Raw genomic sequence first — 25353 nt, 5'->3', positions numbered from 1 at the left:
CCATTCTATACATAGCCAGAACGCAAGGGTGTGAAACTAATCGAGTATAGTTTGGATATGACTTTTTTTACTAAGCTCCTCCAAACTATACACGACCAGTACGCATACGCTGCGTACTGCTCGCGTATACTTTGTAGTGACTTAGGTCAATTATCTTCCTCCAAAATATACATCGTCAGTACGCATACGGACTAATCATGTATGTATTGTAATAAGTTCGCGATTACAATGTATACGCGAGTAGTTGCATGCTCGTCATTTTGACTTATTTACCTCTCTTTCTATTACATACTAGCTGACCCGGCGAACTTTGTTCCGCCTTAATGGCAATAAATAAGCAGACATTTTTTTAATTTCGAAAGGGATAAAAAGTATCCTATGTCCTTCTCCTGGCTCTAAACTACCTCCCTGACAATTTTCAGCTAAATCGGTTCAGCCGTTCTTGAGTTATAAGTGGTGTAACTAACACGACTTTCTTTTATATATGTTACGGTTAATGTGATAAATTGAAAATTATTAATATTAACCGGTTATTATGAATAATTACCGACAGTCGCGGTAAAAGTGATAAATTAATCACATTTAACAGTGATTATTTAATAATTCAACCTTAGTAGGTAACAAATTTCATAAAAGAGAACAACATCTTGTGTACGTGCTCGTGTACAACCAAACTTTTGAACGTTTTGATATCATATATTAATATAATTTGGCATAATGAGTTTGGAATGTTTCTTGCATAATATTACTTTTCCATGATGCCCATAACATAATGTTTTGATTTAAAGTGAAAAATAGGTTAAGGTGCGGCGGGGGTGGCCCTTGGGCCACCCCTAAGCCGCCTATTTAGTTTTATACAGACATAAATTACCTCATATTAATCACATTTACCAAATCATGCGGTAATTATTCATAATAACCGGCGATTATTCATAATTTTCACATTTATCACTTTGACCGTAACATATATATAGATTAATTCATAACTGAGTTTTTTGGTGTTTGTATTCTGCCATAGAAAATATATTTGTTTTTGGGCTGATATTTTATCAATTCTCCAATAACTCTTAAATTAAGAATTATGTATGTCAAAATGATTTTGTTCTTGAGATAAAAGCTTATAAATAAAAATAAATATCCCTGGACATTTTACACTAAGCAAAGCTTGTACTATGGGTACTAGATAACGGATATAAACATACTTAAATCCTTTTTTTTGTAAATACATACTTATTATACATGGAAGACACCCAGTCCAATACAAACAAATATGTTCATGCACACAAATTAATGTTTGTACTGTGCGGGAATCGAACCCGCTACCTCCGGAACAGTTATCCGTTTCGAACCACTACACCAAACGGTCGACAATTTTAGTTAATAATGCACGTTTAACTTTCTTCATTCACTCTCTCTCATTTTAAATGAATTTATGATTACACTAATAAATAATTGTTATTTAATTTGAAATCTACCTAATCAATTTAATTTCAGAAACCACTTACATTATAAATCTAGATTTATTATAAAATAATAATATTTTATGTAATAATTAATTAATTTAAAAATGGTATCACCGTACGTGATACTACATAGGTAGTTCTTATTTCTAATCTCGAGGACAAAGCACGAGCATAATATCTAATAAAAGTAATAATTCCATATTTTACTAAATCAAATCAACTAAACACACTCTAGTCAACTGTAAGTGGTGTAGTATAGTTTGGAGCGAAGACGGAATCCATCCACGATACAAACTATACACGATCAGTACGCAAAATTCGTGTATAGTTTGTTGTGACCGATTTACAAAGGGACATTCCAAAATATACACGAGCAGTTTCCTATGGGTGCGTTCTGGCCATGTATAGAACGGAAAGACGCCGCGCCGGAAGCTATTTTATAAGGAAAATTCTTTCGGTGCGTTCAGATGTGCGGTCACCTGGTGTGACGTCCCTTTTACATAAAAAGCTTTTCAATGTTCTAATTAGTTAGTTTAGGTGGTTATTCTAAATCTTTTTTTAAAAGCTTTGAAATAGTTTTAATGATATAATAATAGGGATATTGAATAGAGATGAAACGGATATCCGGTAACTATCCGGTAGGCCGGATATCCGGCCTGAATTTACTATCCGGCCGGATACCGGATAGTAACTCACTATCCGGCCGGATACCGGATATTAAAAAACTACGACAATTTCCTATTTTAATAAAATGAAATACATTAATCTTTGAGGTAAACATAAATAAAATGGCATATAATAATAGCGTCTTTTATTTAAAGTCCAAAAAGTTACAAAAAGCCATATTAAGGCCTTTAAAAAAACGAATTTCTTTTTCTGGGCTATTTACTCTAATGACGAATACATAAACAGTAAAATTATCTGTTAAATCGAAATATTGCCAAATAAAATAAACGATCTTTTTTTCACTGATGATGAACTGATGCAATTCAGTCAGATTATGCAGCAAGTAAACTAATTTAATTTTCGCTATTCAATCACACACTCACGATGGCAACCGAAATCGCCCAAATTGATCTGCCAGGGGGCAGACAATCTAGGGAGACAAGTGGCAAAATCTGACGTTCTATTCGGACTGATTCGATTTTCGAAAAGTGTGACTAGTTAGTCTAGTCTACTAATAGACCCACTGATCGCGTTCGAAGCACCTGTGCGGCGCTAAACTCGTCACGATATGCAACGAGACAATGAGCCAACTATCCGGCCGCTATAAATATCCGGCTATCCGGCCTAGCAGCTGGTCGGATATCCGGTATCCGGTATCCGGCCAAACAACTATCCGTTTCATCTCTAATATTGAAAACCTGTTCAGGTTTGAACCTTCGTACCCTTAAATACTTAATCATGCCCTATGCGGTTTCACTTCTTCCCATCTCTATTGTGGAAGAAGTTGCAGAAGTAGCACAATATTTCGTTTAATAAGGGCATCTTTTGCTCCATTTGTAAGCCTTCCTGACATGCCATGTTGTATAATTTTTGGTGTTTTTGACGGTAGTTGTTTCTTTCCAGATGAGAGGTCGCGCGCATGCGTCCCAACGCGGGTAGAGATGCGCTCCAAGCAGCAGCCGCGACCGTCCTACCGCTGGCTCAACACCAACGATAACGGTGAGTATCTGTTTGATTATATTGATAGTGACGACAATTGGGTAGTTCACCCTACCGAGCCATAGATTTTGTGTGACCTTTGACTTCTCTAGTTCGCTATAAATTCTTGAATCCACTAAAAGTCTAAAAGTTCATAGTTTGAGAATCAATTGTTAAATATTATGTTAGTCCTTATAAATGGTATCAATCAACTACCAAATTGACATCAATTTTGCATGCGACAAATGTTTTGTACTCGTATTAAGGATATTTTTTCAGAAACCTCATATAAGTTCCCAAAAATGGGCCTATTCAAGTAAATATAGGTAGTACCTACTTGTACAGAATAGAATAGATGAAAACCGTCCGACCAAGTGATTTCCGTAGGCGGAATGACAGAAAAAGAAAGAATGATAGAAATAAAAAGAACATAATTTCTTTTTGGATCATTCCTGTCGGTTTTGCTTCAGGATTAAGAATGTTATTATGGTCATTTTGATCAATTATTAACTTCTTTAGTGGTTAAACAACAGTTAAGGCGTGTCATTTCAATTACTTATCCCAATATAATTTTTAAACTTAATCAGTTTTTGCGTCGTAAACTTCCAATTGCAAGTTACATCAACAATAAACTTAGCCTCGCAACAAGCGCATTAGCAACGCTTTTTGTAGGTGCTTTATTTTTAATCACTCAACGTAACAGGATTCCATTGTATCTCCCAAAGCTTGTTAGATCTTCGATTCACACAGAACACAATTACACGTTCACTAAATCTTTGCAATCAGATTGGCTGCAAATAAACACGTTAGTCGTCACTATTTTAACTCAACCCAAATTCACCCAAACGAGACCTTAAGTCATACCCATAAAACCCAAATTTGAGTTGGACGAGTGTAAAAATGAGCTTGTTGGACAATCGAAACCGGCACCGTGACGTGACAGCCCTGAATATTCAACTAAAACGCGCAATAAATATAAAGTTACGACCATAGAAAAAAGCAGTGTACAAAACGCAAATGTAATACGGCGTAATAACTCATAGGTCTTTTTGTACAGAACTAAGCCACCGTGAAGCGATAAATAATATTTATTTTTGCTATTATACGCGTTTTTGTCAGTTGTAATGGGTGTAAAAGCTCAGGGCGGGTTCGGCGGAGGGCGGCCACGAGAGCAGCGGATTGCTCTTGGTGCATCCAACGGTCAACTAATTGATTGCTGTTTATTTAATCTTTTTGCAAGGTTTTGTTAAGGTACAACTTTTTTAAAGTTATTAGTACATATTATGTCTCAATGTAATTTTTATGATAATAGACACAATTCACGCGTTAATCGCCAATTAGATAGATGCTTGTACGACGATAGTTTTACTATGTGTAGGTACTTATTGTTTGTGGAAAGTTAACGCACATTCAATAAACGAACTAAAATATTGCGGAACAAACAAGGTAAATACTCGTTAACTACGAGTATGAAGTACCAATAATGTTATCTACCTTGAAATCATTTAGGCAGTTCATTTTACTTTCAATAATTTTTATCGTTTACTATTTGCCGTATTACTTTTTAAGACTGCTATTTGATAATATTGGGATCTAAATTCATTAGTTTGCATTAATTAGGTACTTTATTTAGTAACAGTCTTGTAAGATAAAAAAAAGTAAGTTTTATTTATGTCGGCCTTTGAGACCATTTTGGTCGAATTTTTCGTGTTGACATAACAGCCCCGCTGTTTTCGTGGCCGCACAGATCTGAGTAGTTTTTCGTTTTTAATAATATCTTGTACTGCGCCGGCGTCGCTAGTAATTATCAGCCATGCCTCGCGACCATCCGACGATTTACGGCGTCCGCACTTCGCTCTTCCGAACTACTTTCATTTGAATGTAACGGCAACTACTGTGTCTCAATGAGACATCTTTTTATGTAAACTATAGCCATTATTATAATTATAGTCAAGGAAAGTACGTACGTGTTTACAGCTTAAGTTTTGAAGTTATGTCGGCGTTTTTGAAGGTGATGCAGATTGCAGTATTGGGCATTATGAAGCGAATTCATACTTATTACTAACTGTTCCATTATAACGGTCATCTTCATCATTATAGTTGTGTAGGTTAATTCTACTTTACCTATATTTGACCCTACATCCATTGATGGAGTGTAATTGTAATACAAATTAATTTATTTCTGAAATACTCTTATGACACGTTCTGTAAACAAGTGATTATTAAATTGTCGTCGTATTGTGCAACGTTATTATGAACAGCTCTTCACCCGCTTTTTTCGTGGCCCACCCGTCAGCGCACTGTCACCCAATGTTACAATTCCGAACAGCTGTTTTTGTGCGCAAAAATAATTGTAATTTGTTGATGAAATTACAGTTTAAATGGGTCAATTATGTCACTGAAATGTTCTGTTGTCACGACGCAATGTCATTGCTTTTTTCTATTAACTGTTTCAGGGCGATTATATTAGATTATAGCTATTATGTGATTATGCGCTTGTTGCTTTTGGAATGCAAATCATTTGTGATTGAGTCTGTCAGGCAAATTTTTTATTGGCTTAAACGACAGTTTTTTCTTTTGATTATAAATACGAATATAAGATATTAGACGTAGTTATACCTATCTGTTCTACTGTGGTATAAAATATTGGGTGGATTACGTTTGATTAGATGGTCTTAATTTTTGTATTTAGGTATTGCAACTGCATCACGTGACGTCACGGCGTGGTGAAATGTGTTTTATGAGTACAAAGCTAGATGTATTTTGCTTTTTGTAGAGGTTGTAATCTAGTCATATTGTAGTCGAAAATATCAATGGGCTTTAATTGCTGAGGACAGGACATATTTATTTGAAACATTGTAACTGGTAAAATGTGATGCTAATATAATTTGACGTTTCGGTAACATTTGCTGCCAAGATGGATGGTCGCCAGTCGAGAAGTGTGATGTATATTACGAGCAAGTGTATATTATGATAGTTTATGAATATCTTTAAATCTGTAAAGCTTAAATTATGGGGTAAGAAAGTTTATTTTATTGAGTACGATTGTGATTTAGTTTTATGAATGTAGCCTACCTACTAAGTTGCCTAGATATTTTGCGCTTTTGTAAAAAATATTTAAAATAAGTAAAGGGTCTTAATATTTTGGATTGCCAGAATAGTTGCTCAATTGTTACATACACAAGTCAATAAAGACAAGCATTACGGTAAATGATCACTTAGTACTGCAATCCTGTTTCAAATTCAATCCACATTTCATAAATGCAACTACATATCACGATTCGTCTTACTGCCTTCTACTGCAGCTGTGACTTAACCCTAAAAAACCTACTGACTAATTTACGACCCACTAACGTCTGATTTAGTGACTTTCGACTCTTTTGTGGCCAGATATGGATATTATGGTCCTTTCTCCCCGCGCAGGTAGTGGCATTGTCGCAACGAGCTAGTGAGTTATACGCCTCAATTGTGGTCTGACTAGTACGGAGCTAATTTGGTTTAGAATGGCTGATACGATGTAGTGAAAATGGGCTTGTTAGTTGCGTTTACTTTGTTAGTGCTGTATGGTAACTGAAGATTAATATGGCTCTTGAATTATTTAATTATGTCATCTGAAAATGATTGGTTGTTTTGAAATTAGACTACGTTTATACTTCGTGCTATTACTTATGTCTACAATACAATATGGCATGAACAAATAATGTAAGTGAAGAAGTTTACTAATAGCAAACATAGAAGCTTAAAATCAATGAAAACTAGAGTAGTTAACTATCCAGTGGGTCTAGACAAAGTACACATTATAAATTATAATCGTGAACCAGTCGAAAAGTGGTCGAAAAGCCTTTTTTTGTGTGGAGTTTTAACGGATTCGATTTTAGATTCGATCAAAAAGTGCATTTTGTCTACTAGACCCATAGGTACCTAACCAAATAATATATGCGATTAAAAAAAATGCTCTTAAAACGCTCAGTAAGAATCGTAGATGTTTTAAAAATTATTTCGTCAATGTCACAACAATTAATCGTTACTTAACCCTTTCACTACCGCAGATCAAACGCCACTGGACCGTTTGACGGACAACCGGACAAGTTTACAGCCGTTTTTATGCGCGTGAGAAAACAATTGTTGGCCGCCATAGCCCATAATGGCGTTTACGACTGGCTCCCGTCTTGAGCCTTTATTGGCGATCCTTTACCGCGTTTCAATGGCAGCGATTTGTGTGCATGTGGTCTTTGTGGTAATTTGTTTAAAAAATATAAAATTAACATCATAAAAAATATTTTTGTATTGGATGGTAGTGGTTAAAATTATTGTATTGGTACTAACTAGCTCAGTACTCAAAATAGTGACATAATTTCATGAAATTGTTATATTAATAAAATTCATCTTGCATTTATGAACTGATTAAGTCGTAATGCTCATCTATCACCGACAAAAACATTGTGTAAGTACTTGATTTGAAACAATGAGCTATATTTAAAAAAAAAAATAGTTTTCCAGTATTCGGTTAAAAAAATGTGCCCATTATCTACGGTTTACCGCAAAACTAAGTTTTTGCCTAAAATTTGAATCACAATAACCCTTGTGATTTACAACGTCCTTCGCTTCTCGTCTTTAGTTTTTATTAACCCTTCGTTCGCCGCAGACGCAATTTAAGTGTTTGTCAAGATGTAGGTAGCTAGTGGGTTGTTTAATGGTTTTACAACCTTGAGAGTTGTGACAATGAAGTTCAGGCTCACGATTTTAAAAGGGTTGAATAGACTCAGCGTGAGAGGTTGGCTTTATTTGCAATTGGGTTTTATTTTTTTATCCCTTGAACTACTGGTTTATATGAGGTAAAGTTTCTTCTGATGTATAATGTAATAAATAAAGTATTTGGTTACATTTTATAATTTACTGATTTTGCAGTTTGCATCGGAAATTGTTATTAGCATTTAATTTACCCGTTTTCCGATATTTAACCATCCACAATAACGATCTCGTAAATATTCACTACTACACAATAAACCGTTAACTGCTCCAGTCCGAAGTCAAAATCAATCAGCCGGTTTTATGGCCCGAACTGCGGCGGTGTAAAACCTTCATAAAACGGAAAAAAATCTGTCGACTCCGCATAAAAGTAGTGTTTACAAACAGACACTCGGTTAATCTTTACGAGCGGCCGAACAGCGACGAAAATTGCCGAACGCTGATTTATTGAGTTCGGAATCGCTGCCGTCTTTCGGACGGGCCGCTCGCGTTCGGCCGCTCGCCGAAATTTACGACTTCATAGAGTTTTATAAGTGATTTTATCAGTCGTAAAGTTTTACAAGCCTATTTCGGCTATTCATTAATAGTGACGGACGACTAGTATCGCTCCATTTTTGCGCAAGTTTTTATTTTGCTGTAGCTGCAGACAGGATATTTTTCTATCTGCTTTTTTCACAAACTTTTTTCCATTATATCAAAATTTGCAAGAATTCAAAAAGTTGCAGGCATTATTATCTTATTTTAACGTTTTGATCTGTGAATTATCTATTTAATTTATATTGCAATGATGTTAGAAAATTAACTGCACTATAAATGAACCACGAAGATCTATAAAATATTGAGTTCAACATTATAGACAACATTATAGCGTAATAAATTGTTGCTATAAATCTGAAATACTGCTATTCACAGCAAACTTTAATTTCTATTAAAGGCTCCACGCTGCCTACATGTTATTGTTTTGTGGTCGGAACTCGTTCATAACCTTTTTATGTCCAAATCCCACACGTCGTTAATTGTTGTATAGGCGATAAAAACTGCCTATTGCATATTAATCATTAATAAAATAGATTTAGGAAGGTCTCCGGTCCATAAAGTGCGTTTAGCTGTCAATAAACGGTGTAAACTGCTGAGGTTGACGGCCGTTAAACATCGCCTACTGTGTGGCCCCACACGGCCGGCGCACAATAGGTTAATGAGAACTTTGGCTTTTTTTGGATTTCGAGAAAGAAGCTCAAATGCTTCTTTTATGAATGAAACCTATACTTATTACATAACAAGGAAACAAGCAAGACAATTTGTATTCAGCCCCCCTAGACAAAACGCACTTTTTGATCGAATCGAAAATCGAATCCGTCAAAACTCTATACAAAAAAGGGGCTTTTCGACCACTTTTCGACTGGTTTGCGATTATAATTTGCACTTTGTCTAGACCCACTGCTTAGTAGATTCTGTCACGACTCTGTGCAACCTCAGTCTAGTGACAGAAAAAAAGAGGCGGACAGTTTGGCTATGTGAGCTCGCAGTGGAATTAGTGGCGTTTGACGTACATCATAGCGAATTAATCTTCGTAGCGTACACTATGAAGGCGACAATATTTAGGCCTACAGTTTCAGCGTTTTGTCGTTTTACAGTTTCAGAGGCCACTTCGATCCACGCCGACCGTTTGACTGATGTGGTGAATTCATTCCAAATCTGCAATAGTCTAAATACATATTACTCAAAGGTGACTGACTGACTGACTAACATAGTGATCTATCAACGCACAGTCGCACAGCCCAAACCACTGGACGGATCGTGCTGAAATTTGGCATGCAGGTAGATGTTATGACGTAGGCATCCGCTAAGAAAGGATTTTACGAAACTCCACCCCTAAGGGGGTAAAACGGGATCCACGCGTACGAAATCGCGGGCGGGCGCTAGTTAACAACAATCTTTGATTGAAATAATAATTATGCAAACTTCAAGTTGTGCCTCATCACTGACTGGTACGTAGGTCGCCTTCAGGGAATGTGAAGCAGTTCGAATAGTTTGCGAACTGTCCTTTTTGTTCTACTATTACATTATTTGCATCATCGCGTCATGTCCTTGTAGGCACCGTAATGCAAATGCCAGTGACGTAAGATGACCGCGTAACCCGAGCCGCATCCTGCTGGACGCCACTTAGCGGGAATACGAAACTCATGCGCAGGTAAAGGGTTAATCACAATGTTGCATTCTTTGAGGCAATTCTGTAAACTTAGAATTAAGTACTCATGTTTGCTGACTGACTCAATCAATAATTGCGAAATTTTTTATTGTTTGTGAGGCAGGTATTTGATCTCAAATGCACTTGATTTTAAGTAAAATGCAGTCTAGGTCCATTTCAGTTTTAATTTCTGACTTTTGTTTAAAAATGAACGACACCATTGCTGTTTAAAAATACTTACCAGTTATCTGAAATTATGCAAAAGACGATGACGCATTGTGGCTGATAGGAAAGTTTGTCAGGAAGTCTTCAATTTTGACTTGCTTATTTAATATTAGAATAAACGACTTAATAGTTGTCCATATAAACACACCCTTACCTCTCGCCTCAATAATGTAACAAGAGCAGGTGAGTGCGCTTCGAATTTGTCGATACGAAGCCGACATGCATATCAGACTATACATTTTGTAGCAAAACAACCCCTATTACCAGCACTTAGGACTGCAGTGATTACCTTGATATGCCTTCGACTTTCCAGATGACACGATAACGCGTCGAACAGGTGTGGTTCGGATCAGGGATGTTATGAATATCCGTAACCGTAACCGAAACTTTCCGATATACGAAATAAAAAGATATCCGAAACCGTAACCGTAACCGATTCAAAAGTTTCGGATGTAGACAGTTTAAATTGTTTTTTGTATAGCATTTTATGTAAAGGCATAACAGCCTGATTTACCTTTATAATGCCATCTAGTATACATTTTTATTACTTTTTATTCGATGTGTGCGGCCATTAATTAACCGTGTTGGACAACTATTGAAAATTGCATTTTAAAGCACAGATATCCGTAACCGTAACCGAAACTTTCGGATATCCGAAATAAAAAAATATCCGTAACCGTAACCGAAACTACATATCCATAACATCCCTAGTTCGGATTCGTATAAGATATTTATGAATGATGATAAATGCACATTTATTTGTTCCCCGAATACATACGCTTGTGTGATGGCTTGATTGATATCCGTTGGGATGATAGCGAGTTGTAAGAAAAGGCTACTGCACCTTGATCGGAAACCTTATTGATGCTTTGATTGCATTTGAACTTTTGAATGAACCTTTTGTAAATAAATTCACGGAGTTATATAAACTAGGCCTACTTCAGTTTCACACATTTGCAACTCTCAATTTTGAAATTCAAAAGAAAAGTCATTGCCTGCTGCTGTCTTTCCTGAACACTATAATCCGGGCCTTTTTAAGGCGAGCGTGTGGCGTAGGCACATACAGGGCAGTTATGTACCATACCATCCTAGACTGCATCTCACTTAACATCAGGTGCGAGGGTCGCCCCCGCCTGCTCTAGGAGATAGAGAGACCGAGAGTGTGATACGGTTTTCAGAAGCTCTACATCCGGCGGAACATATAGACCTGGAGTTCATGAGCTTGGTAGACCAACAGCGTGTAGAGCAGCATAACATGCAGGCGGTGCGCATATTTACAGACGGAAGTAAGATTGAGGGGAAAGTCGGAGCCGCATTATCCGTATGGAATAATGAGGCCGAGACCAGTAGCCTCAAGCTTGCTCTGTCTGCGTACTGCTCAGTTTGCCAGGCGGAACTCTTGGCTATATGCAAAGCTTCGGGCATGATCCTGAGAAGGGGGGAGGATAGTTATGGCGTATATAGCGATTCGAGGGCAGCGCTGGAGACGATCGCCAACCATGGCTCTCTTCATCCCCTTGCAGTGGAGACTAGGAAGAACCTGCGGACGGCCTTGGCCCAGGGCAAAGCTGTGTCTTTGTTCTGGGTGAAAGCCCACGCAGGTCTTCCAGGCAACGAACGCGCGGACGAACTGGCGAAGGAGGCGGCTCTCTCATTAAAAAGAAAACCGGACTATGATAAGTGTCCTGTATCACACGTCAGGAAACTTTTACGTGATACGACTCTAGATCGATGGAACAGCAGATATCTAGACGGTGACACAGCTTCCATAACGAAGGTCTTCTTACCAGATGCCATCCAGGCATATAAGTTCGTCCGAAAGATAGGGCCGACGGGAATGCTCACTCAAATATTGACAGGGCATGGTGGGTTCTCTCAGTACTTGAACCGTTTCAAGTGCAGGGACAACCCATCATGCGCCTGCGATCCAGCGCGCGAAGAAACGGTTGTTCACCTCCTTACGGAGTGCCCAATCCACAGTCGCGAGCGCTTTGATTTAGAAAATAGACTTGATTTAACAGTCAACAAAGAAAATTTACACACATTACTGGTTAGTAAAAATAGTAGAGAGAGGTTTATTAATTATTGTCTGGAAATATGCAAAACTGTCAATAAAAGAAATAGTACATAAGACTCCCATACATACTGCTATATATAATAGGTTTATTATATACGTTTGTGTGTAAAATAGTACTATATATGATAAATAGACAGTAAGAAACAAATTTTAGAATTATATAGAAGCACTAAACATAAAAGAAAATTTAAAATAGAAAATAAGTTCAATTGTAATGTGTAATAAAGAAAAAATCGGCGTTAAATCATTATTCAGCCAGAAGGCCTAAGAAATTGCATGGGAAAAGAATGAAAAAGATAAAAAAGAGAACCCCTTGAGCAAAAGAATCCTTGAAAAAATATCAGGGGAAATGAGCCGAAAAAAAAAAAAAAAAAAAAAAAAAAAAAACATCAGGTGCGATGGCGGTCAAATACCTGTCTAAATAAGTTACTCTAATTTCAGATTTTGGATGAAAAAAAGTATTTTATTTCTCTGGAATGATTCACAGATTATTCCAGTTCTATTCCACTTTCATTCACCATCCTAATCGCGCCACTCCGGTGTGACGTGTGAAGATATATCCAGAAGCGTCACCCGAAAATAGTTCCGTTAAATGCATCCGCCATGATTTATCCAGCGACACCGCGTCAAAACTGAAGTCCGCTGTTTATAATAATTCCCCCAATTTATTAGGTGTCCTTATAAATAGGTTAGATCCTAATTTATCCATGTAACATAGTTGCAGTGGATTATTTATCCATCAGGTTGAGCTGTGGTGTCAGATAAGTTTTGAATGTTATTCCTTCCTTGTGCTACGAAATATTTGATAGGTAGACAAGTGTTTAGAGACAAATTGATTGGCACGTCTATTTGTTACATTATTATTTGATTTGCTGTTATGAGAGCACAGGAAAGAGTAAGTTTGTGTCATCGTTTGTAAAGGCAGACAAATAAAATTAACGTTAATCAGGAGTTATTTGTCATCTTCTTCATAAACGTTTGACATATTTCACTATGGATATTGGTTTTCTACAATTAAAGTATAGTCTCCTTATATTGCTCCTTATGTATATTCGAGACACATTATGTTATAGAATTTTTCATCAGTCCATCAGGTCTAATGTCTTAGGTATCCCTACCTACATTATCTTATTTTTGCCCGTAATGTAGTTACATATTTCTATAGACATAGATCCATAATTATACCTTCAGCTAACTCACTCTTCTCTCTTTTGAGCTCGCAGTTACATCTCTCAAGTTTCTAAACACGATTTGTAACCATCATTGTAAACATTAATTAACGTAACATCCGTACTACATTCTAGCAGTTAGTTATTACGACTGGTTAATATAGTATCCACAAATTGGTCTAAAAAGAGACCATCATGATTTAATTCAGATAACCGGGTAATATGAAACCTTCAGTAAATTACCGATTAATTAGAATAATAGGAAGCAATCAATAAAACTAATATTTACTGGCTTTGATGTGGAAACGTGTGTAAGATTTAATCTCCAGTTGATCAATTTATTATGTATGAAAAGCGGTCAGGGAAGTTAAAGACATCATAGCTCGGATTGATAGTGCCAATTAAGGTATTAATTAAATATTATGATTAGTATTGGGTAAGATTCTCATCGTAAATTAGTTTCGGTTAATATTTTCCATCGATTTATGTAATGTATTTGGGATATGTATTTATTCAAGTAAATCGTCTGAAAAACAAATTTGTTTATTGTCGACTTGTAAATCGGCGAATTGACATACAAAGAAAAATAGTTTAAAGCTGAGTTGCACCTAATTTTAACCGTAACTATAACGATAATAACCGGTGTTTTTTGTATTTAGTTTGACAAACTCATGGTAAAAGTTAAAGTAAGATGATGCAAATTGCAATCTAGCCTATGCCGTACTTTTGTTTAAAGTTTTATTTTTGGAGTAGATATTCATTTTATTTTATTAGCAGCATTATTGTTATGATAATCATAAATAAAATAATAATCGCTAGACTAGATAGTTGACCACCTATTTATGACATACTTATGACTAAATCAACTGACGGTGTGTCCACATTTCTTACCTTCGGGGCGCAATAACTTCTCAGTTTTGGCCGTCATCTTCCTGTGAACAAACATACAATCCATTTAGTTTATGTTTATTGCTGAATACTAATTACGAATTAACAGCAAGCTATCTATGTTTATTGGACATGTAGGAACGGATGTCAATCATGATTTAACCATTTAGAACCTATATCACAAAATATTAATGCCTATATACATTCATTCACGGAATATAATGTCTTAGATAAATAAGAAATTGTAATTAAAATTGAAATAATATAGGGTATTTGCAGACCAAATGAAGATTTTAAATTGAATTTGTCTAGTAGACAGTTTATTTGCCTGAAATCTCACTAATATTAAATGGATAAAGTAATAATATACTCGTAGATCTATGAGAGACTTCATAAGAGCTGGCATTGGATGAAAACCCCCTTGATTAGTATTGACTGAAGTGAAGATTAACATAAAAATCTGGGCGTGGGCAGGCCACTAGGTGGACCGACGATCTGGTGAAGGTCCCGGGAGGTGCCTGGATGCGAGCGGCGCAGGACCGGTCTTTGTGGAAATCCTTGGGGGAGGCCTTTGTCCAGCAGTGGACATCTTTCGGCTGAAACGAACGAACCAACGAACATGTAAATGTCACAAAGACAGCCTTTAAATGACTGGTATCTAAAACAGGTGATATTTTAGTAACCAACCCGAGCTACTTCCAAATATCTATGTATTTATGTAAACTATAACCAAACGACAAGTCATAACGGTAGCTTGTATCATCTGTCCAAATGAATCCGTCGGTAAAACCGACGATTGATTAACATATTAGGAATTTGGTCAGATTTCACGAGCCATCTTCTAAACGTCACCGTTGGCGTGTGCTGAGAGTGTTGTGCATATTAACAAACCAGTCATGAATTTAGAACTGTATCGGCAAATTAAAAACCGTTTTGGATCACTTTATAAGAATATTAAATTAATTCGATGTTTAGGCAAATGTTCTCGTCCCGTGACTTATTATTTTGTGAGTTAAAACCGTTTTTTATTCATACTTATAATAAAATAGATTAAGTAAAACTTTCCTTCACAAACTAGTTCGGGGTCCTACAAAGAGGTGGTAAGGAAAGATTTATTATAATATTATTCTTGAAATGTTAGATCCAACTCTATCAAATTATATTTGAATTTTTTACACGATTAGGTTATCTAAAGCTGTATTTTTCTATTAATATTCATAACTAAAAACCTTAAATCTGTCACTCATCCAATTAACACTAATTTCTAACTGAAGTTGCCACTGAATGTGTTATCATTAATTTATTAATATTAGGCCAGATTTTAAAACGTTTTGAAATGCGCAGCCACGACCACTCTGACAAGAGTGCCCGACTAAGAAGAAAAATAAATATTTGTTTATATTGGACTGGGTGTTTTCTATGTATAATAAGTATGTATTTACAAAAAAAAAAGTATTTCAGTATGTTTATATCCGTTGTCTAGTACCGATAATACAAGCTTTGCTTAGTTTGGGACTAGAAGCGCAGTGTAAATATCCAAGGATATTTATTTATTTATTTAAATGCAGGACCGGTGTGTTAATACGGTTTCCAGTATTTAGGCAAATGTCCTGACACTCTATAAAATTTTAACACGTCTGATACGGCAGTTTACATTTTTAGTTGTATTTTAGTAGCCGACTACCAAACTCGATTATTATTTAGCAAAAAAACTCGTTTATTAATAATAGTTTGGGACTAGATGGCGCCGTGTCAAGTGTCTCGTATGCTATTTTATATTATTTGTTTTAATTGTAGTGGGCGGATTGTGTTTAACAGTGGACGTTTTATGTTATTTATTATCTTTAACTTGCGAAGTAGCGTGTGTAGAAAATGACTCTATGTAGAGTTTTTTTTTCTTCTAACCGCCAAGAAACACTTTTTTAGAGTTACCATATTTTATGTCCAGCTGTTAAACGTAGTTATAATTCTCTACGACGCTAACTTTAGGTACTTAATAAAAGTTATGTGAGTCCTACCTAATCTATTGACCACTTATGAAAACAAATATAATTATCGCCAAACTCCAGTAGATTGTTAATAAATTTCAATATCCAAAGCATTAACGCCATTAATATTGCTCCATTGCCATTTTGTTACCATTAAATACACTCTAGTATAGAAATGTATTCCAATATTTACAATGAAAGTATAAATGATCATCGATATATTCAAATTAGTTTTGAAAAGAAAATCGACGATTCAATGATCGATTTGAATATTCATGATATCGATAATGAATCGAGACATTATACAAAAATGTGAGACCGTGAGCCATAGACAACTAAGTGCGATAGACGTGGCTTAAAGTTAATACCTAATTAAAAAAATTCTAGCGTTAAGAATAACATCTCAAACTAGAATTAAAAACTTATTTATTGTTATTAAATTGTAGATTCGATCGAATAAGTGATGATGATAATTTTATATGTAACAAGGAATATTTAGAGTTTTTAATATGAAATTTTTCTACGATCAAACTGATACAAATTATTTATAAAGTAATTTCAGCCTCTAATTCAAGATAATATTTAACTGAATTCAAAAAAGAGAACTTCACTTATAGCTTGTTTGTTTATGTACAAAATTATGTTTCATGAACTGTCTTGATTTATAACTTTAACCCATAATTAATTGGCACGTAAGGCGATCTTAATATATATGATGTATTCGTCAATTTAAAACAATAAACAAGTATTTTCAAATTCACCTAAGGCACTGTTTTTCTTCTGTTTAACCCTTAAAAGCGGCGTCTAAATCTTCCTCATCTATGCGTGAGCCGCCGACTGATTGATTCGATTACACGCCGATTATCATTCGACTACGTTTGAATCGAGACGCGACACCGCGTGACATGTTTATAGACACCCAAATACTGTAGACTTAGAAGCATCGTTTGTATGGAAATTCGTGATGGACAGAAAATGATAAAGAATACTAATGTTTCTTGTCTGCTTTTGAAAAGTATGTGTGTGTTTGTGATAGTAATTTGAAACCAGTTACCACGTGAGTGTTTTTCACACGTCTACTGTGGAGCGTGGGTAGATGTCCATTATTTCATCTGTATAGAAGCATTTCAACTAACTACAGTGATGCAAGATGCAATATACTTGGTCTCTTTAGTTTGAGTTGTACTGTAGGTAGTATTGGTAGGGTTTGGATTGTCTAAAAATAAATTTGTAACTGATTTTTTTTAAATGAAGGAACAAAATGGACAAAAATAAGTTGAGCTTATGTTTAAGAAATGAAAAATAAGTTTGAACAAAACATGAGTAATTATAAAATTGGACCCTGCTAAATCGGCCGGTCCTGATCTCCTTCCAGCTCGTCTACTCATTCAGTGCGCTGAAAGCTTGGCGATTCCAATTTCTATGCTTTTCAAAAGATCTCTTCTTGAAGGTTTAGTGCCCAACTTATGGAAAAAGGCCTTTATTACACCTGTCCATAAAAGTGGATCCAAGATGGAAGTAACTAATTACAGGCCCATATCCAAGCTCTGTATAGTTTCGAAGGTCCTGGAAAAGGTTGTCTACGATCAGGTGTATGAGGCTCTAAGAAATTCTTTTAGTGATTTTCAGCACGGTTTTCTGAGAAAGCGCTCGACCGTGTCAAATCTTGTCTTGCTTAATGATTACTTAACCCTCAATATGGATAATGGTGAGCAGGTTGATGTAATCTATACGGACTACAGCAAAGCATTTGATCGAATCGATCACAACCTTCTTCTGAACAAGCTTCAAATGATTGGAATCAGAGGTGACCTTCTTAGATGGTTCGCATCTTATATCTCAAATAGATCTCAGGCTGTGGTGGTGAGCAATTACATTTCCAGCTGGATACCCATCCCTAGCGGCGTTCCTCAGGGATCTTTACTGGGCCCGTTGTTGTTTGTCATATTTGTAAACGACATTAACTCTTGTCTGCACTCCTCCCGCCTTCTTTGCTTCGCAGACGATATGAAAATCTACTCCACAATTGCGTCGGAACGGGATGCTGCTGCCCTGCAGGCTGACTTGTCACGTCTGGTTGAATACTGTAAGTTCAATAAACTGGATCTCAACCCCTCTAAATGTTCTATTGTAACTTTCAGTCGCAAGCTAAATACTAAATTGTATCCATACCTTATGGGTGGCCAAACTCTACAGAGGAAGACATCCATTCGCGATCTGGGAGTGATACACGATTCCAAACTGATTTTTGATGACCATATAGATAGCATAGTAGCTAAGGCGTCAAGGGCTCTCGGTTTTGTAATGCGTAGCTCAGTCTGTTTTAACAAGGTAAAGACACTTAAAATACTATATTGCACATTTGTGCGTAGTCACCTTGAGTATGCGTCGCAGATCTGGAACCCTAGGTACCAAACATACGTCTCTCGCTTGGAGAATATCCAGAAAAAGTTTATAAGGTTTATTTGTTACCGTACCAGATCACAGTATAGTTCGTCGGACTACTCTAACATCTGTAAAAGGCACCACATCCTTCCTCTTGCCATTAGGCGTGAAATATCTGATATCACATATCTTATAAAAGTTATCACAGCTGAGATTGACTGCTCTGAACTCCTAGCTAACATTCAATTTAATGCTCCAAAAAGAATTCTGCGCAATAATGATCCACTATACATCCCCAAGGTAGACTCTAACTACAGGCAAAATAGTTTTCTCTGGCGGGCGAGTAGGAACTTGAACGAATTTGTCAAGGAGACTAACATCGACATATTTTGTACTAGCATTGCTGTGGCGAGGAGAAAGCTAGGCGACCGTTTTTTTAAGGACAGCTAAATTGTTTTTCTGTTTAGCAATGTTTTCCAATACTTTTTATTTAGGTATACATAGTATATTATAGTAGTGTAGTACGTAGTATGTAGTAACCCTGGTGCAAAGGCTCACTAAATTTTTTAAATTGTTTTTACCTGTGGGAACCTATAAGTGGTTTACTCGTTGCCTATCTTGTGTCATTATTACACACTGTAAAACCCTGGTTTTCCTAAATAAATAAATAAAAATAAAAATAAATAATTAAATCATGTATTGTGGTTTTACCTCTTTGTAAAATACTAACGCAAGTATTCACAAACATTACTATGAGGTCTCACAGTGCGCGTGGACGCACAGGGTGACACACGAACCAATCACAGAGCTTTATTCAACGCTGTGCGTTCGATTTTCTGCTTCACTTAAGCAAGCATCGTCTATGAATACGGGAGAAAGAGACACTTACCTATTTATTTACGAGTAAGTGTACCATTTTGTACATGAGTGTATGTAGCTCCTTACCCAAAATATTACTTATTTATTTCAAACATACATGCACATAGAACAGTGTACTTTCGGCATTTTCCTCCAGTCAACCTTAGGGCCAAACTGAGATTAAGTAGGCGGTATAAAATTATTATAAATTTAGATAAAATAATTACGTAAATAACAGTACCTACTTACCAGTCTATTAGTGACGCGAACTTAAATTTAACCTAGAAACTCACGATACCGTCCATAACTCGATTGGTTTATTCACTCAACCCGCTGTCTGGATCGCTATCGATACCATTTGGTATCGATATAAATTGTTATTGCTGACGTGAGTTACCGATTTTAAGATGGCAGCAGAATCGGCAACAATCGCATAAATATCGGCTATCTGAGTCGGTATCTGGTGTGGGCTGCGATGGCCGGAGTGATGAACCGAGTGATGGGTCGATTAGTCGGTCAACTGGTTGACTTCGTGGAGATATTTGTGCTTATGGAAGTTATTTTTTAATTTATTTTATTTGGGAAGATTGGGATTGGGATATGAGTATGGGACAAATAAAAGTCTCTTCTATTTTTTTGCGGGTTTTCCTTTCTGAAGGAATTATGACTTATCATAAATAAGTAGTTCTGATTGAATTTGATCAGCACGAGTATTTATAGTGTCTTGCTTGATGTGTATTTTTTAAAGTAAATTAGATTAGTAAAGTACCTAAATGCTTATTTATTATCTATTAATTACGATGAATAGAATAAATAGAGAAATCCATTGCTTTAGTACTTCTAAAGTTACAACTCTCAACTTTTTCATTACTGATTACCATAGCATTAACGGATTGAGTGTAGTTAATTAAATGTTCTTAGTCTCACAAATGACATAACTGATATTTCAGTCAGTTTTCAGGAATCAATCCAAATAAAGATTGCCCTGAAAAGTGTTTTTATTGCTAGATCGATTGCGTTGAATGCGCGTACGTTTGATTCAAATCGATCATGGCAGATTGATGTTAATGCGCATCCATCGCAGTTTGATAGCAGTCGGGACCAATAACGGTATTTCACGTTTATGTCCGCGTAGTAAGGTTGAAAATGGCATGGGATTGAACTGTGCTACGCTTACGTACGAACGACAGATTGATGGACAATCAAACTGCCTTGTTTTGAAAACAATAGAATTGGTCGTAGAGCGTAAAGAAGTATTCTTTTTATTCATTTAACGTAGACTTTAATCAGATTATTACATTTTAAAAACGAATACTCGTAGTTTTCTTTAAATTATCTACCGGTTTATCGGTTTTCATAATGTTCATTGCTATTTACTAATTTTGCTTCATCAAATCTTTTTCTTTTAACGTAACTTAAAGAAAAAATCAAAGATCAAAATATATTTGTCAATCTTAGTTTTATAGTACATCATAGGTACAGGTTGGTTATTTGTCTGGACGCAGCGCTGTAGACAAAGATACACAAAGAGATAGAGCGAAGCGATTTCGATCTAGCAAAATTAGCAAAGTGTGCGTCGCATACTAGGTCGTTGCCCCTTTCTAGGACTGATTCATTCAAGTCTAATCACGAAGACACTCGTAAGACAAGGGAAAGCTCCATTCTGGTAGCCCACGAGCATTTGAAAAGTCGTAAAGATCGTAAAAAGTTACGTCTAAAGGCGACTAAACGCGTGGGTGTCCTTACGTCCTACGGGTTACAGTTCAAGTGAAGACAGTGGGTTCAATATACACTAAAAATAAAGTATACTCCACTACTGTAGTTGTGTGTTGAACCCATTGTCTTCTCAAGCCAAGCCCATTGAATTTGAAGTTCACAATCAATACACACTAAAAAAAAAGTTCACAAACCCTAAAAAAAAAGTATTTAAGTATGTTTGTTGTTTATATCCGTTGTCTAGTGCCCATAATACAGGCTTTGCTTAGTTTGGGACTACAAGCGTAGTATAAAATGTCCAAGGATGTTTATTTTATTTTATTTTTTATTTATTTATTTGCCTCTGGTATTTTAGAAGGGTCGTCGGCTCCTCTGGTACAATTCAAATGATGAACCCATGATGATGACTCAATTATACCAACAACATATTTCAAAGAACTGTGTTTAGGCATTTATTAAACTAAATTATTATTAAAGGTTAAAATCTGCATCTAGTTGTTTGACAGAAACAGTCCAGTTTATATAAACGCACTTAGGTACATTGATTAAGTTGTCACTAAGTTAAGAATAGTTTTACTGTACCTTCTTCCACTGTGGTAACATCTCATAAACGTACCTCGTGTATAAACAAGATAGTTAATCTGTTCTTTATGTTCATGACCATAAGGAATATTTAATTATGCTGTAGTGTTCCAAAAACAACAGATACTCATATCGGCGTCCATTCTGTTACGCTGGGCAAGCTAGGTTATTGAATGAGTTATTTGTAAAGTCAACAGCATATCAGGCTTTACACTTTCGTTTAAAAATAGTACTTATTAATACTGACATAAGATGCCACAGTGTTATGTTTGACATGCCTGAGTCCATCATTGTTGGAAGACCATGACATTATTTTAGATGTCATTTGAATGTTCAGTGACTAACCCGTATTCACAAACGATACTTACCTATGCAAAGCAGCAACGCTATGCGAAATGAGACATTTCTCAATGCGTTCCATATGACAAGCCTTTCAATTCATAAACAATACTTAAACGACCCTTGACTATGCAAAATCAGAGTGTTGAATAGAGTTCTGTGATTGGTTCGCTTATGTTACGCACTTCACTCCGCTAACTGACATGACATTCCTGTCATTCAAACGGTGCAACGGTTTATAAGTGTCGTTATTTTGTGGATTTGTGAATTAAATAATATAAATAAATATGGATAAAACTACAACTATCAGGTTAGTATGAATATTTCGATTAATAATAATAGTGAAAATCATGTTTCAATCATTATTTTTCAGATAAAAAAGCTGCCGTTTTCTTCTTCCGAAAGAGAGCTGCTGATTTTAGCTTAATAAGAGAAAGGCCTATTATTGAAGACAAGCATATTATTATCCTCTCTAAAATATCGAGTTGACGAAGCAGGCCTGGGAAACTCTAACAGTGGCTTACAATTCTCAACCATATTTTATGTTTCACAAAGGCTCACACATCAACTGAAAAGCTGCTGGAATAATTTAAAGACCCAAAGAATGAAAGAACTTTCTCAGGAATCAATCAAACGTTCTCAACACCCACTAGTAAGTAATGTTTTTAAAATATATAGTACGTAGATTTATGAGGAATGACTAAGCAGAATATACCTACTCAAAGGAATTAAATTCATAATTAATTTGCTTTTCAGGTAGGTATCAAGAAATTAAGATTAGTAGTAGCAAGAATGAAGATTAAGACAGAAACAAGAATCAAACGCACCACATTGAATAATATATTTACAAGACCAGGCTTTGCACGAGTTGGGGCTACAAAGAGAAAAAATATTGATAGAAAGAGAAAACAATTTGTTAGAACATGAAAAAAAGCTTTATGATTTACAAATACATACAATTAAATTAGACATTGAAGATTGATGAAAATAAAACTTTATTAAAAATTTTATGTTTTATTTGCCACTAGCAACTGATACATTATGTAGGTGGCACTGGAAGGCCTCCTCGCAGTTAATTTCCTCAGGTCTTCTTTTATCAGTGGTAAAAGTATGAAAAGTACCCCATCATTGGAAAACCTAAACTAAATTCGTCTGAATTGTAATAATCAAAGGGATTTTGGGAATCCCGTATCACTTTTCTGGTACTTATTCTACTTTGCTCATTGATATAATTATCAAATTCTTCTTCACTACTGTAATCCATTGTAAAATAATATTAATCGAATACAACCATAAATAAAGCAAACAAACCTCAAAAACGAGAATAACCTAAAAATTTTGACGTAAATAGACACTATGCGTTGCGTAATACAGCTCCCTGGCTACCTTAGCTTTGCGTTCATTCTAAGGGACGCATAGTGCTTGTCACCACTGAAGTATTGTCTATGAATAGGTTTTTGGGACCCTGTGCGTCAACGCGCACTATGAGGCCTCAAAGTAATGTTTGTGAATACGGGTGTAAGTGATCAAGCATAATCATAAGTTATCAAGTACAGACAACGGTACGTCTCGCTAAATACAGAAGCATCTTACGAAGTTCTAATGAGAGCGACTGCAACAAAACACTATAAATTGTGATGCATTGTCAACTATACTTACTAAGTAACCACTTACAAGTTAATTAATTTTATAATTTTATCAATAAGCTAGCTTCTGCCCGCGACTTCGTCGTCCGCATGAAATACTAGTCTTGTCTTAGCGTGATCATAATATTATAAGTATTCTCTTCTGTAGTCTTTTCCATAAATGTGCTTTCTAACACTGAAATAATTTTATGAAGAAAAGACAATTGTTATATATTTTGTTAGCGTAGGTATATCTCAATAAAATTTAAATAGCATTACATACTGCTGTTTTAGTTGCAGCTCTTAATCTATCCATCAATTTTGTCAAATCTAATTCCAATAAACAAACCCGCCTAACACAATTTCCTCTGATCTCTTAACCCATCGCTTAACCGCCACTTCGCAAATGCTCTCAGACGTCAAAACGTAACACTCATAACGTTAGCAAAATCAAACTACCGTCTTAAACTACGAGTACACAGTTCGAAGTAAACATTATTGAAGGCGGCCGACATCTCTCGCCCCTGTTATTGATAGAATTTATCAACGATCAGCCGAGGGTGCGGCGTGAGCAATGGGCGGTAGCGATTTTCAGCTGTATTCAACGTCGTTTGACTTATCCCCCTTCGGATTGTACGTAACTTGTGCATGTACAAAACTTATGCCTTATGCCTTTAAATAAATAAAATAAATAAAAAACTGATATACATACTTATGTATATCTAGTTCTTGTGCTTTTAGGAAAACTAAACTATTTTTTAACCAAAATTTTTAAAAGCTTTTTTAGACGTCTCAAGTCCAAGTTCCGTTACAGAGTTTAACTTTTTTGACTCTAGTTTTGATTTTCATATAAAACAGACAGTAATTTATGAAAACAAGATTATGTAATTTGGTTCCTAGTCCGGTTGTACTTATCAGGTTGATTTTTCTTATTTATTTGGTTTCAAATCATTTTGATCCAATTTTTTTATTCTAATCACCCGAATAGCCTTAGTACTTGTGATTTTACGCTCACCATTTATTATTTCAAGCTGATTTTAATTATTTTTATGGTTTAAGATCTTAATTCTCATTAAGAATTACAAAAATTCGCTTACTATGAGAACTTATTACAATCAAAATGGCATTAATAGAAAATCGTAGGAGTATCATCATCAATACTTAAAGTAAATTGTTTAGTTTGGTCCGTGGCTCTTAAATGTTCAAGAAATCGCCATTACCTCCACCTTAGACCACCGATCCGAAGTTGAGCGCGCGTCGGCACGTCACGCGGCGTTACAGTCGCGCGATACCTGCGCGAGTTGCTCCTCAGTCTGAACCCTCAGAGGCTTGCGGTAGAGATGACAGGCTCTAGTTTAAATCCAAATAACACCGTACACAAGATTTCGGGACCTATTTAAGTTGTAGTTGTTGATAGGGTGGGAAATAATTTGCGAAATGGGTGGGAAGATTTTTTT

General features: G+C 35.8%; 1 protein-coding gene and 1 long non-coding RNA gene across 4 annotated transcripts in view; both read left to right on the top strand.

Moving 5' to 3' along the window:
• Nucleotides 1–25353, top strand: part of LOC135072072 (protein tiptop-like) — a 334243-nt gene that overhangs the window by 93643 nt on the left and 215247 nt on the right. For both annotated transcript variants that reach the window (XM_063966016.1, XM_063966015.1), the window contains exon 3: nt 3033–3128. In XM_063966016.1, coding sequence (XP_063822086.1) covers nt 3071–3128 — 58 coding nt within the window. In that variant the 5' untranslated portion in view covers nt 3033–3070. The remainder of the gene's footprint in view (nt 1–3032; nt 3129–25353) is intronic.
• LOC135072311 (uncharacterized) lies at nt 22283–23784 on the top strand. 2 transcript variants are annotated; one of them, XR_010257403.1, is made up of 3 exons: nt 22283–22581; nt 22827–22923; nt 23028–23784. It is a non-coding gene; the product is annotated as an uncharacterized LOC135072311 (long non-coding RNA). The 2 variants fall into 2 exon arrangements; XR_010257402.1 differs by having other exon boundaries at nt 22645–22923.

Source organism: Ostrinia nubilalis, chromosome 5, assembly GCF_963855985.1.
Source record: "Ostrinia nubilalis chromosome 5, ilOstNubi1.1, whole genome shotgun sequence".
Classification (NCBI taxonomy): domain Eukaryota; kingdom Metazoa; phylum Arthropoda; class Insecta; order Lepidoptera; family Crambidae; genus Ostrinia; species Ostrinia nubilalis.
The sequence above is the reverse complement of the archived record's forward strand: the minus strand, read 5'-3'. Positions and strand labels throughout refer to the sequence as shown.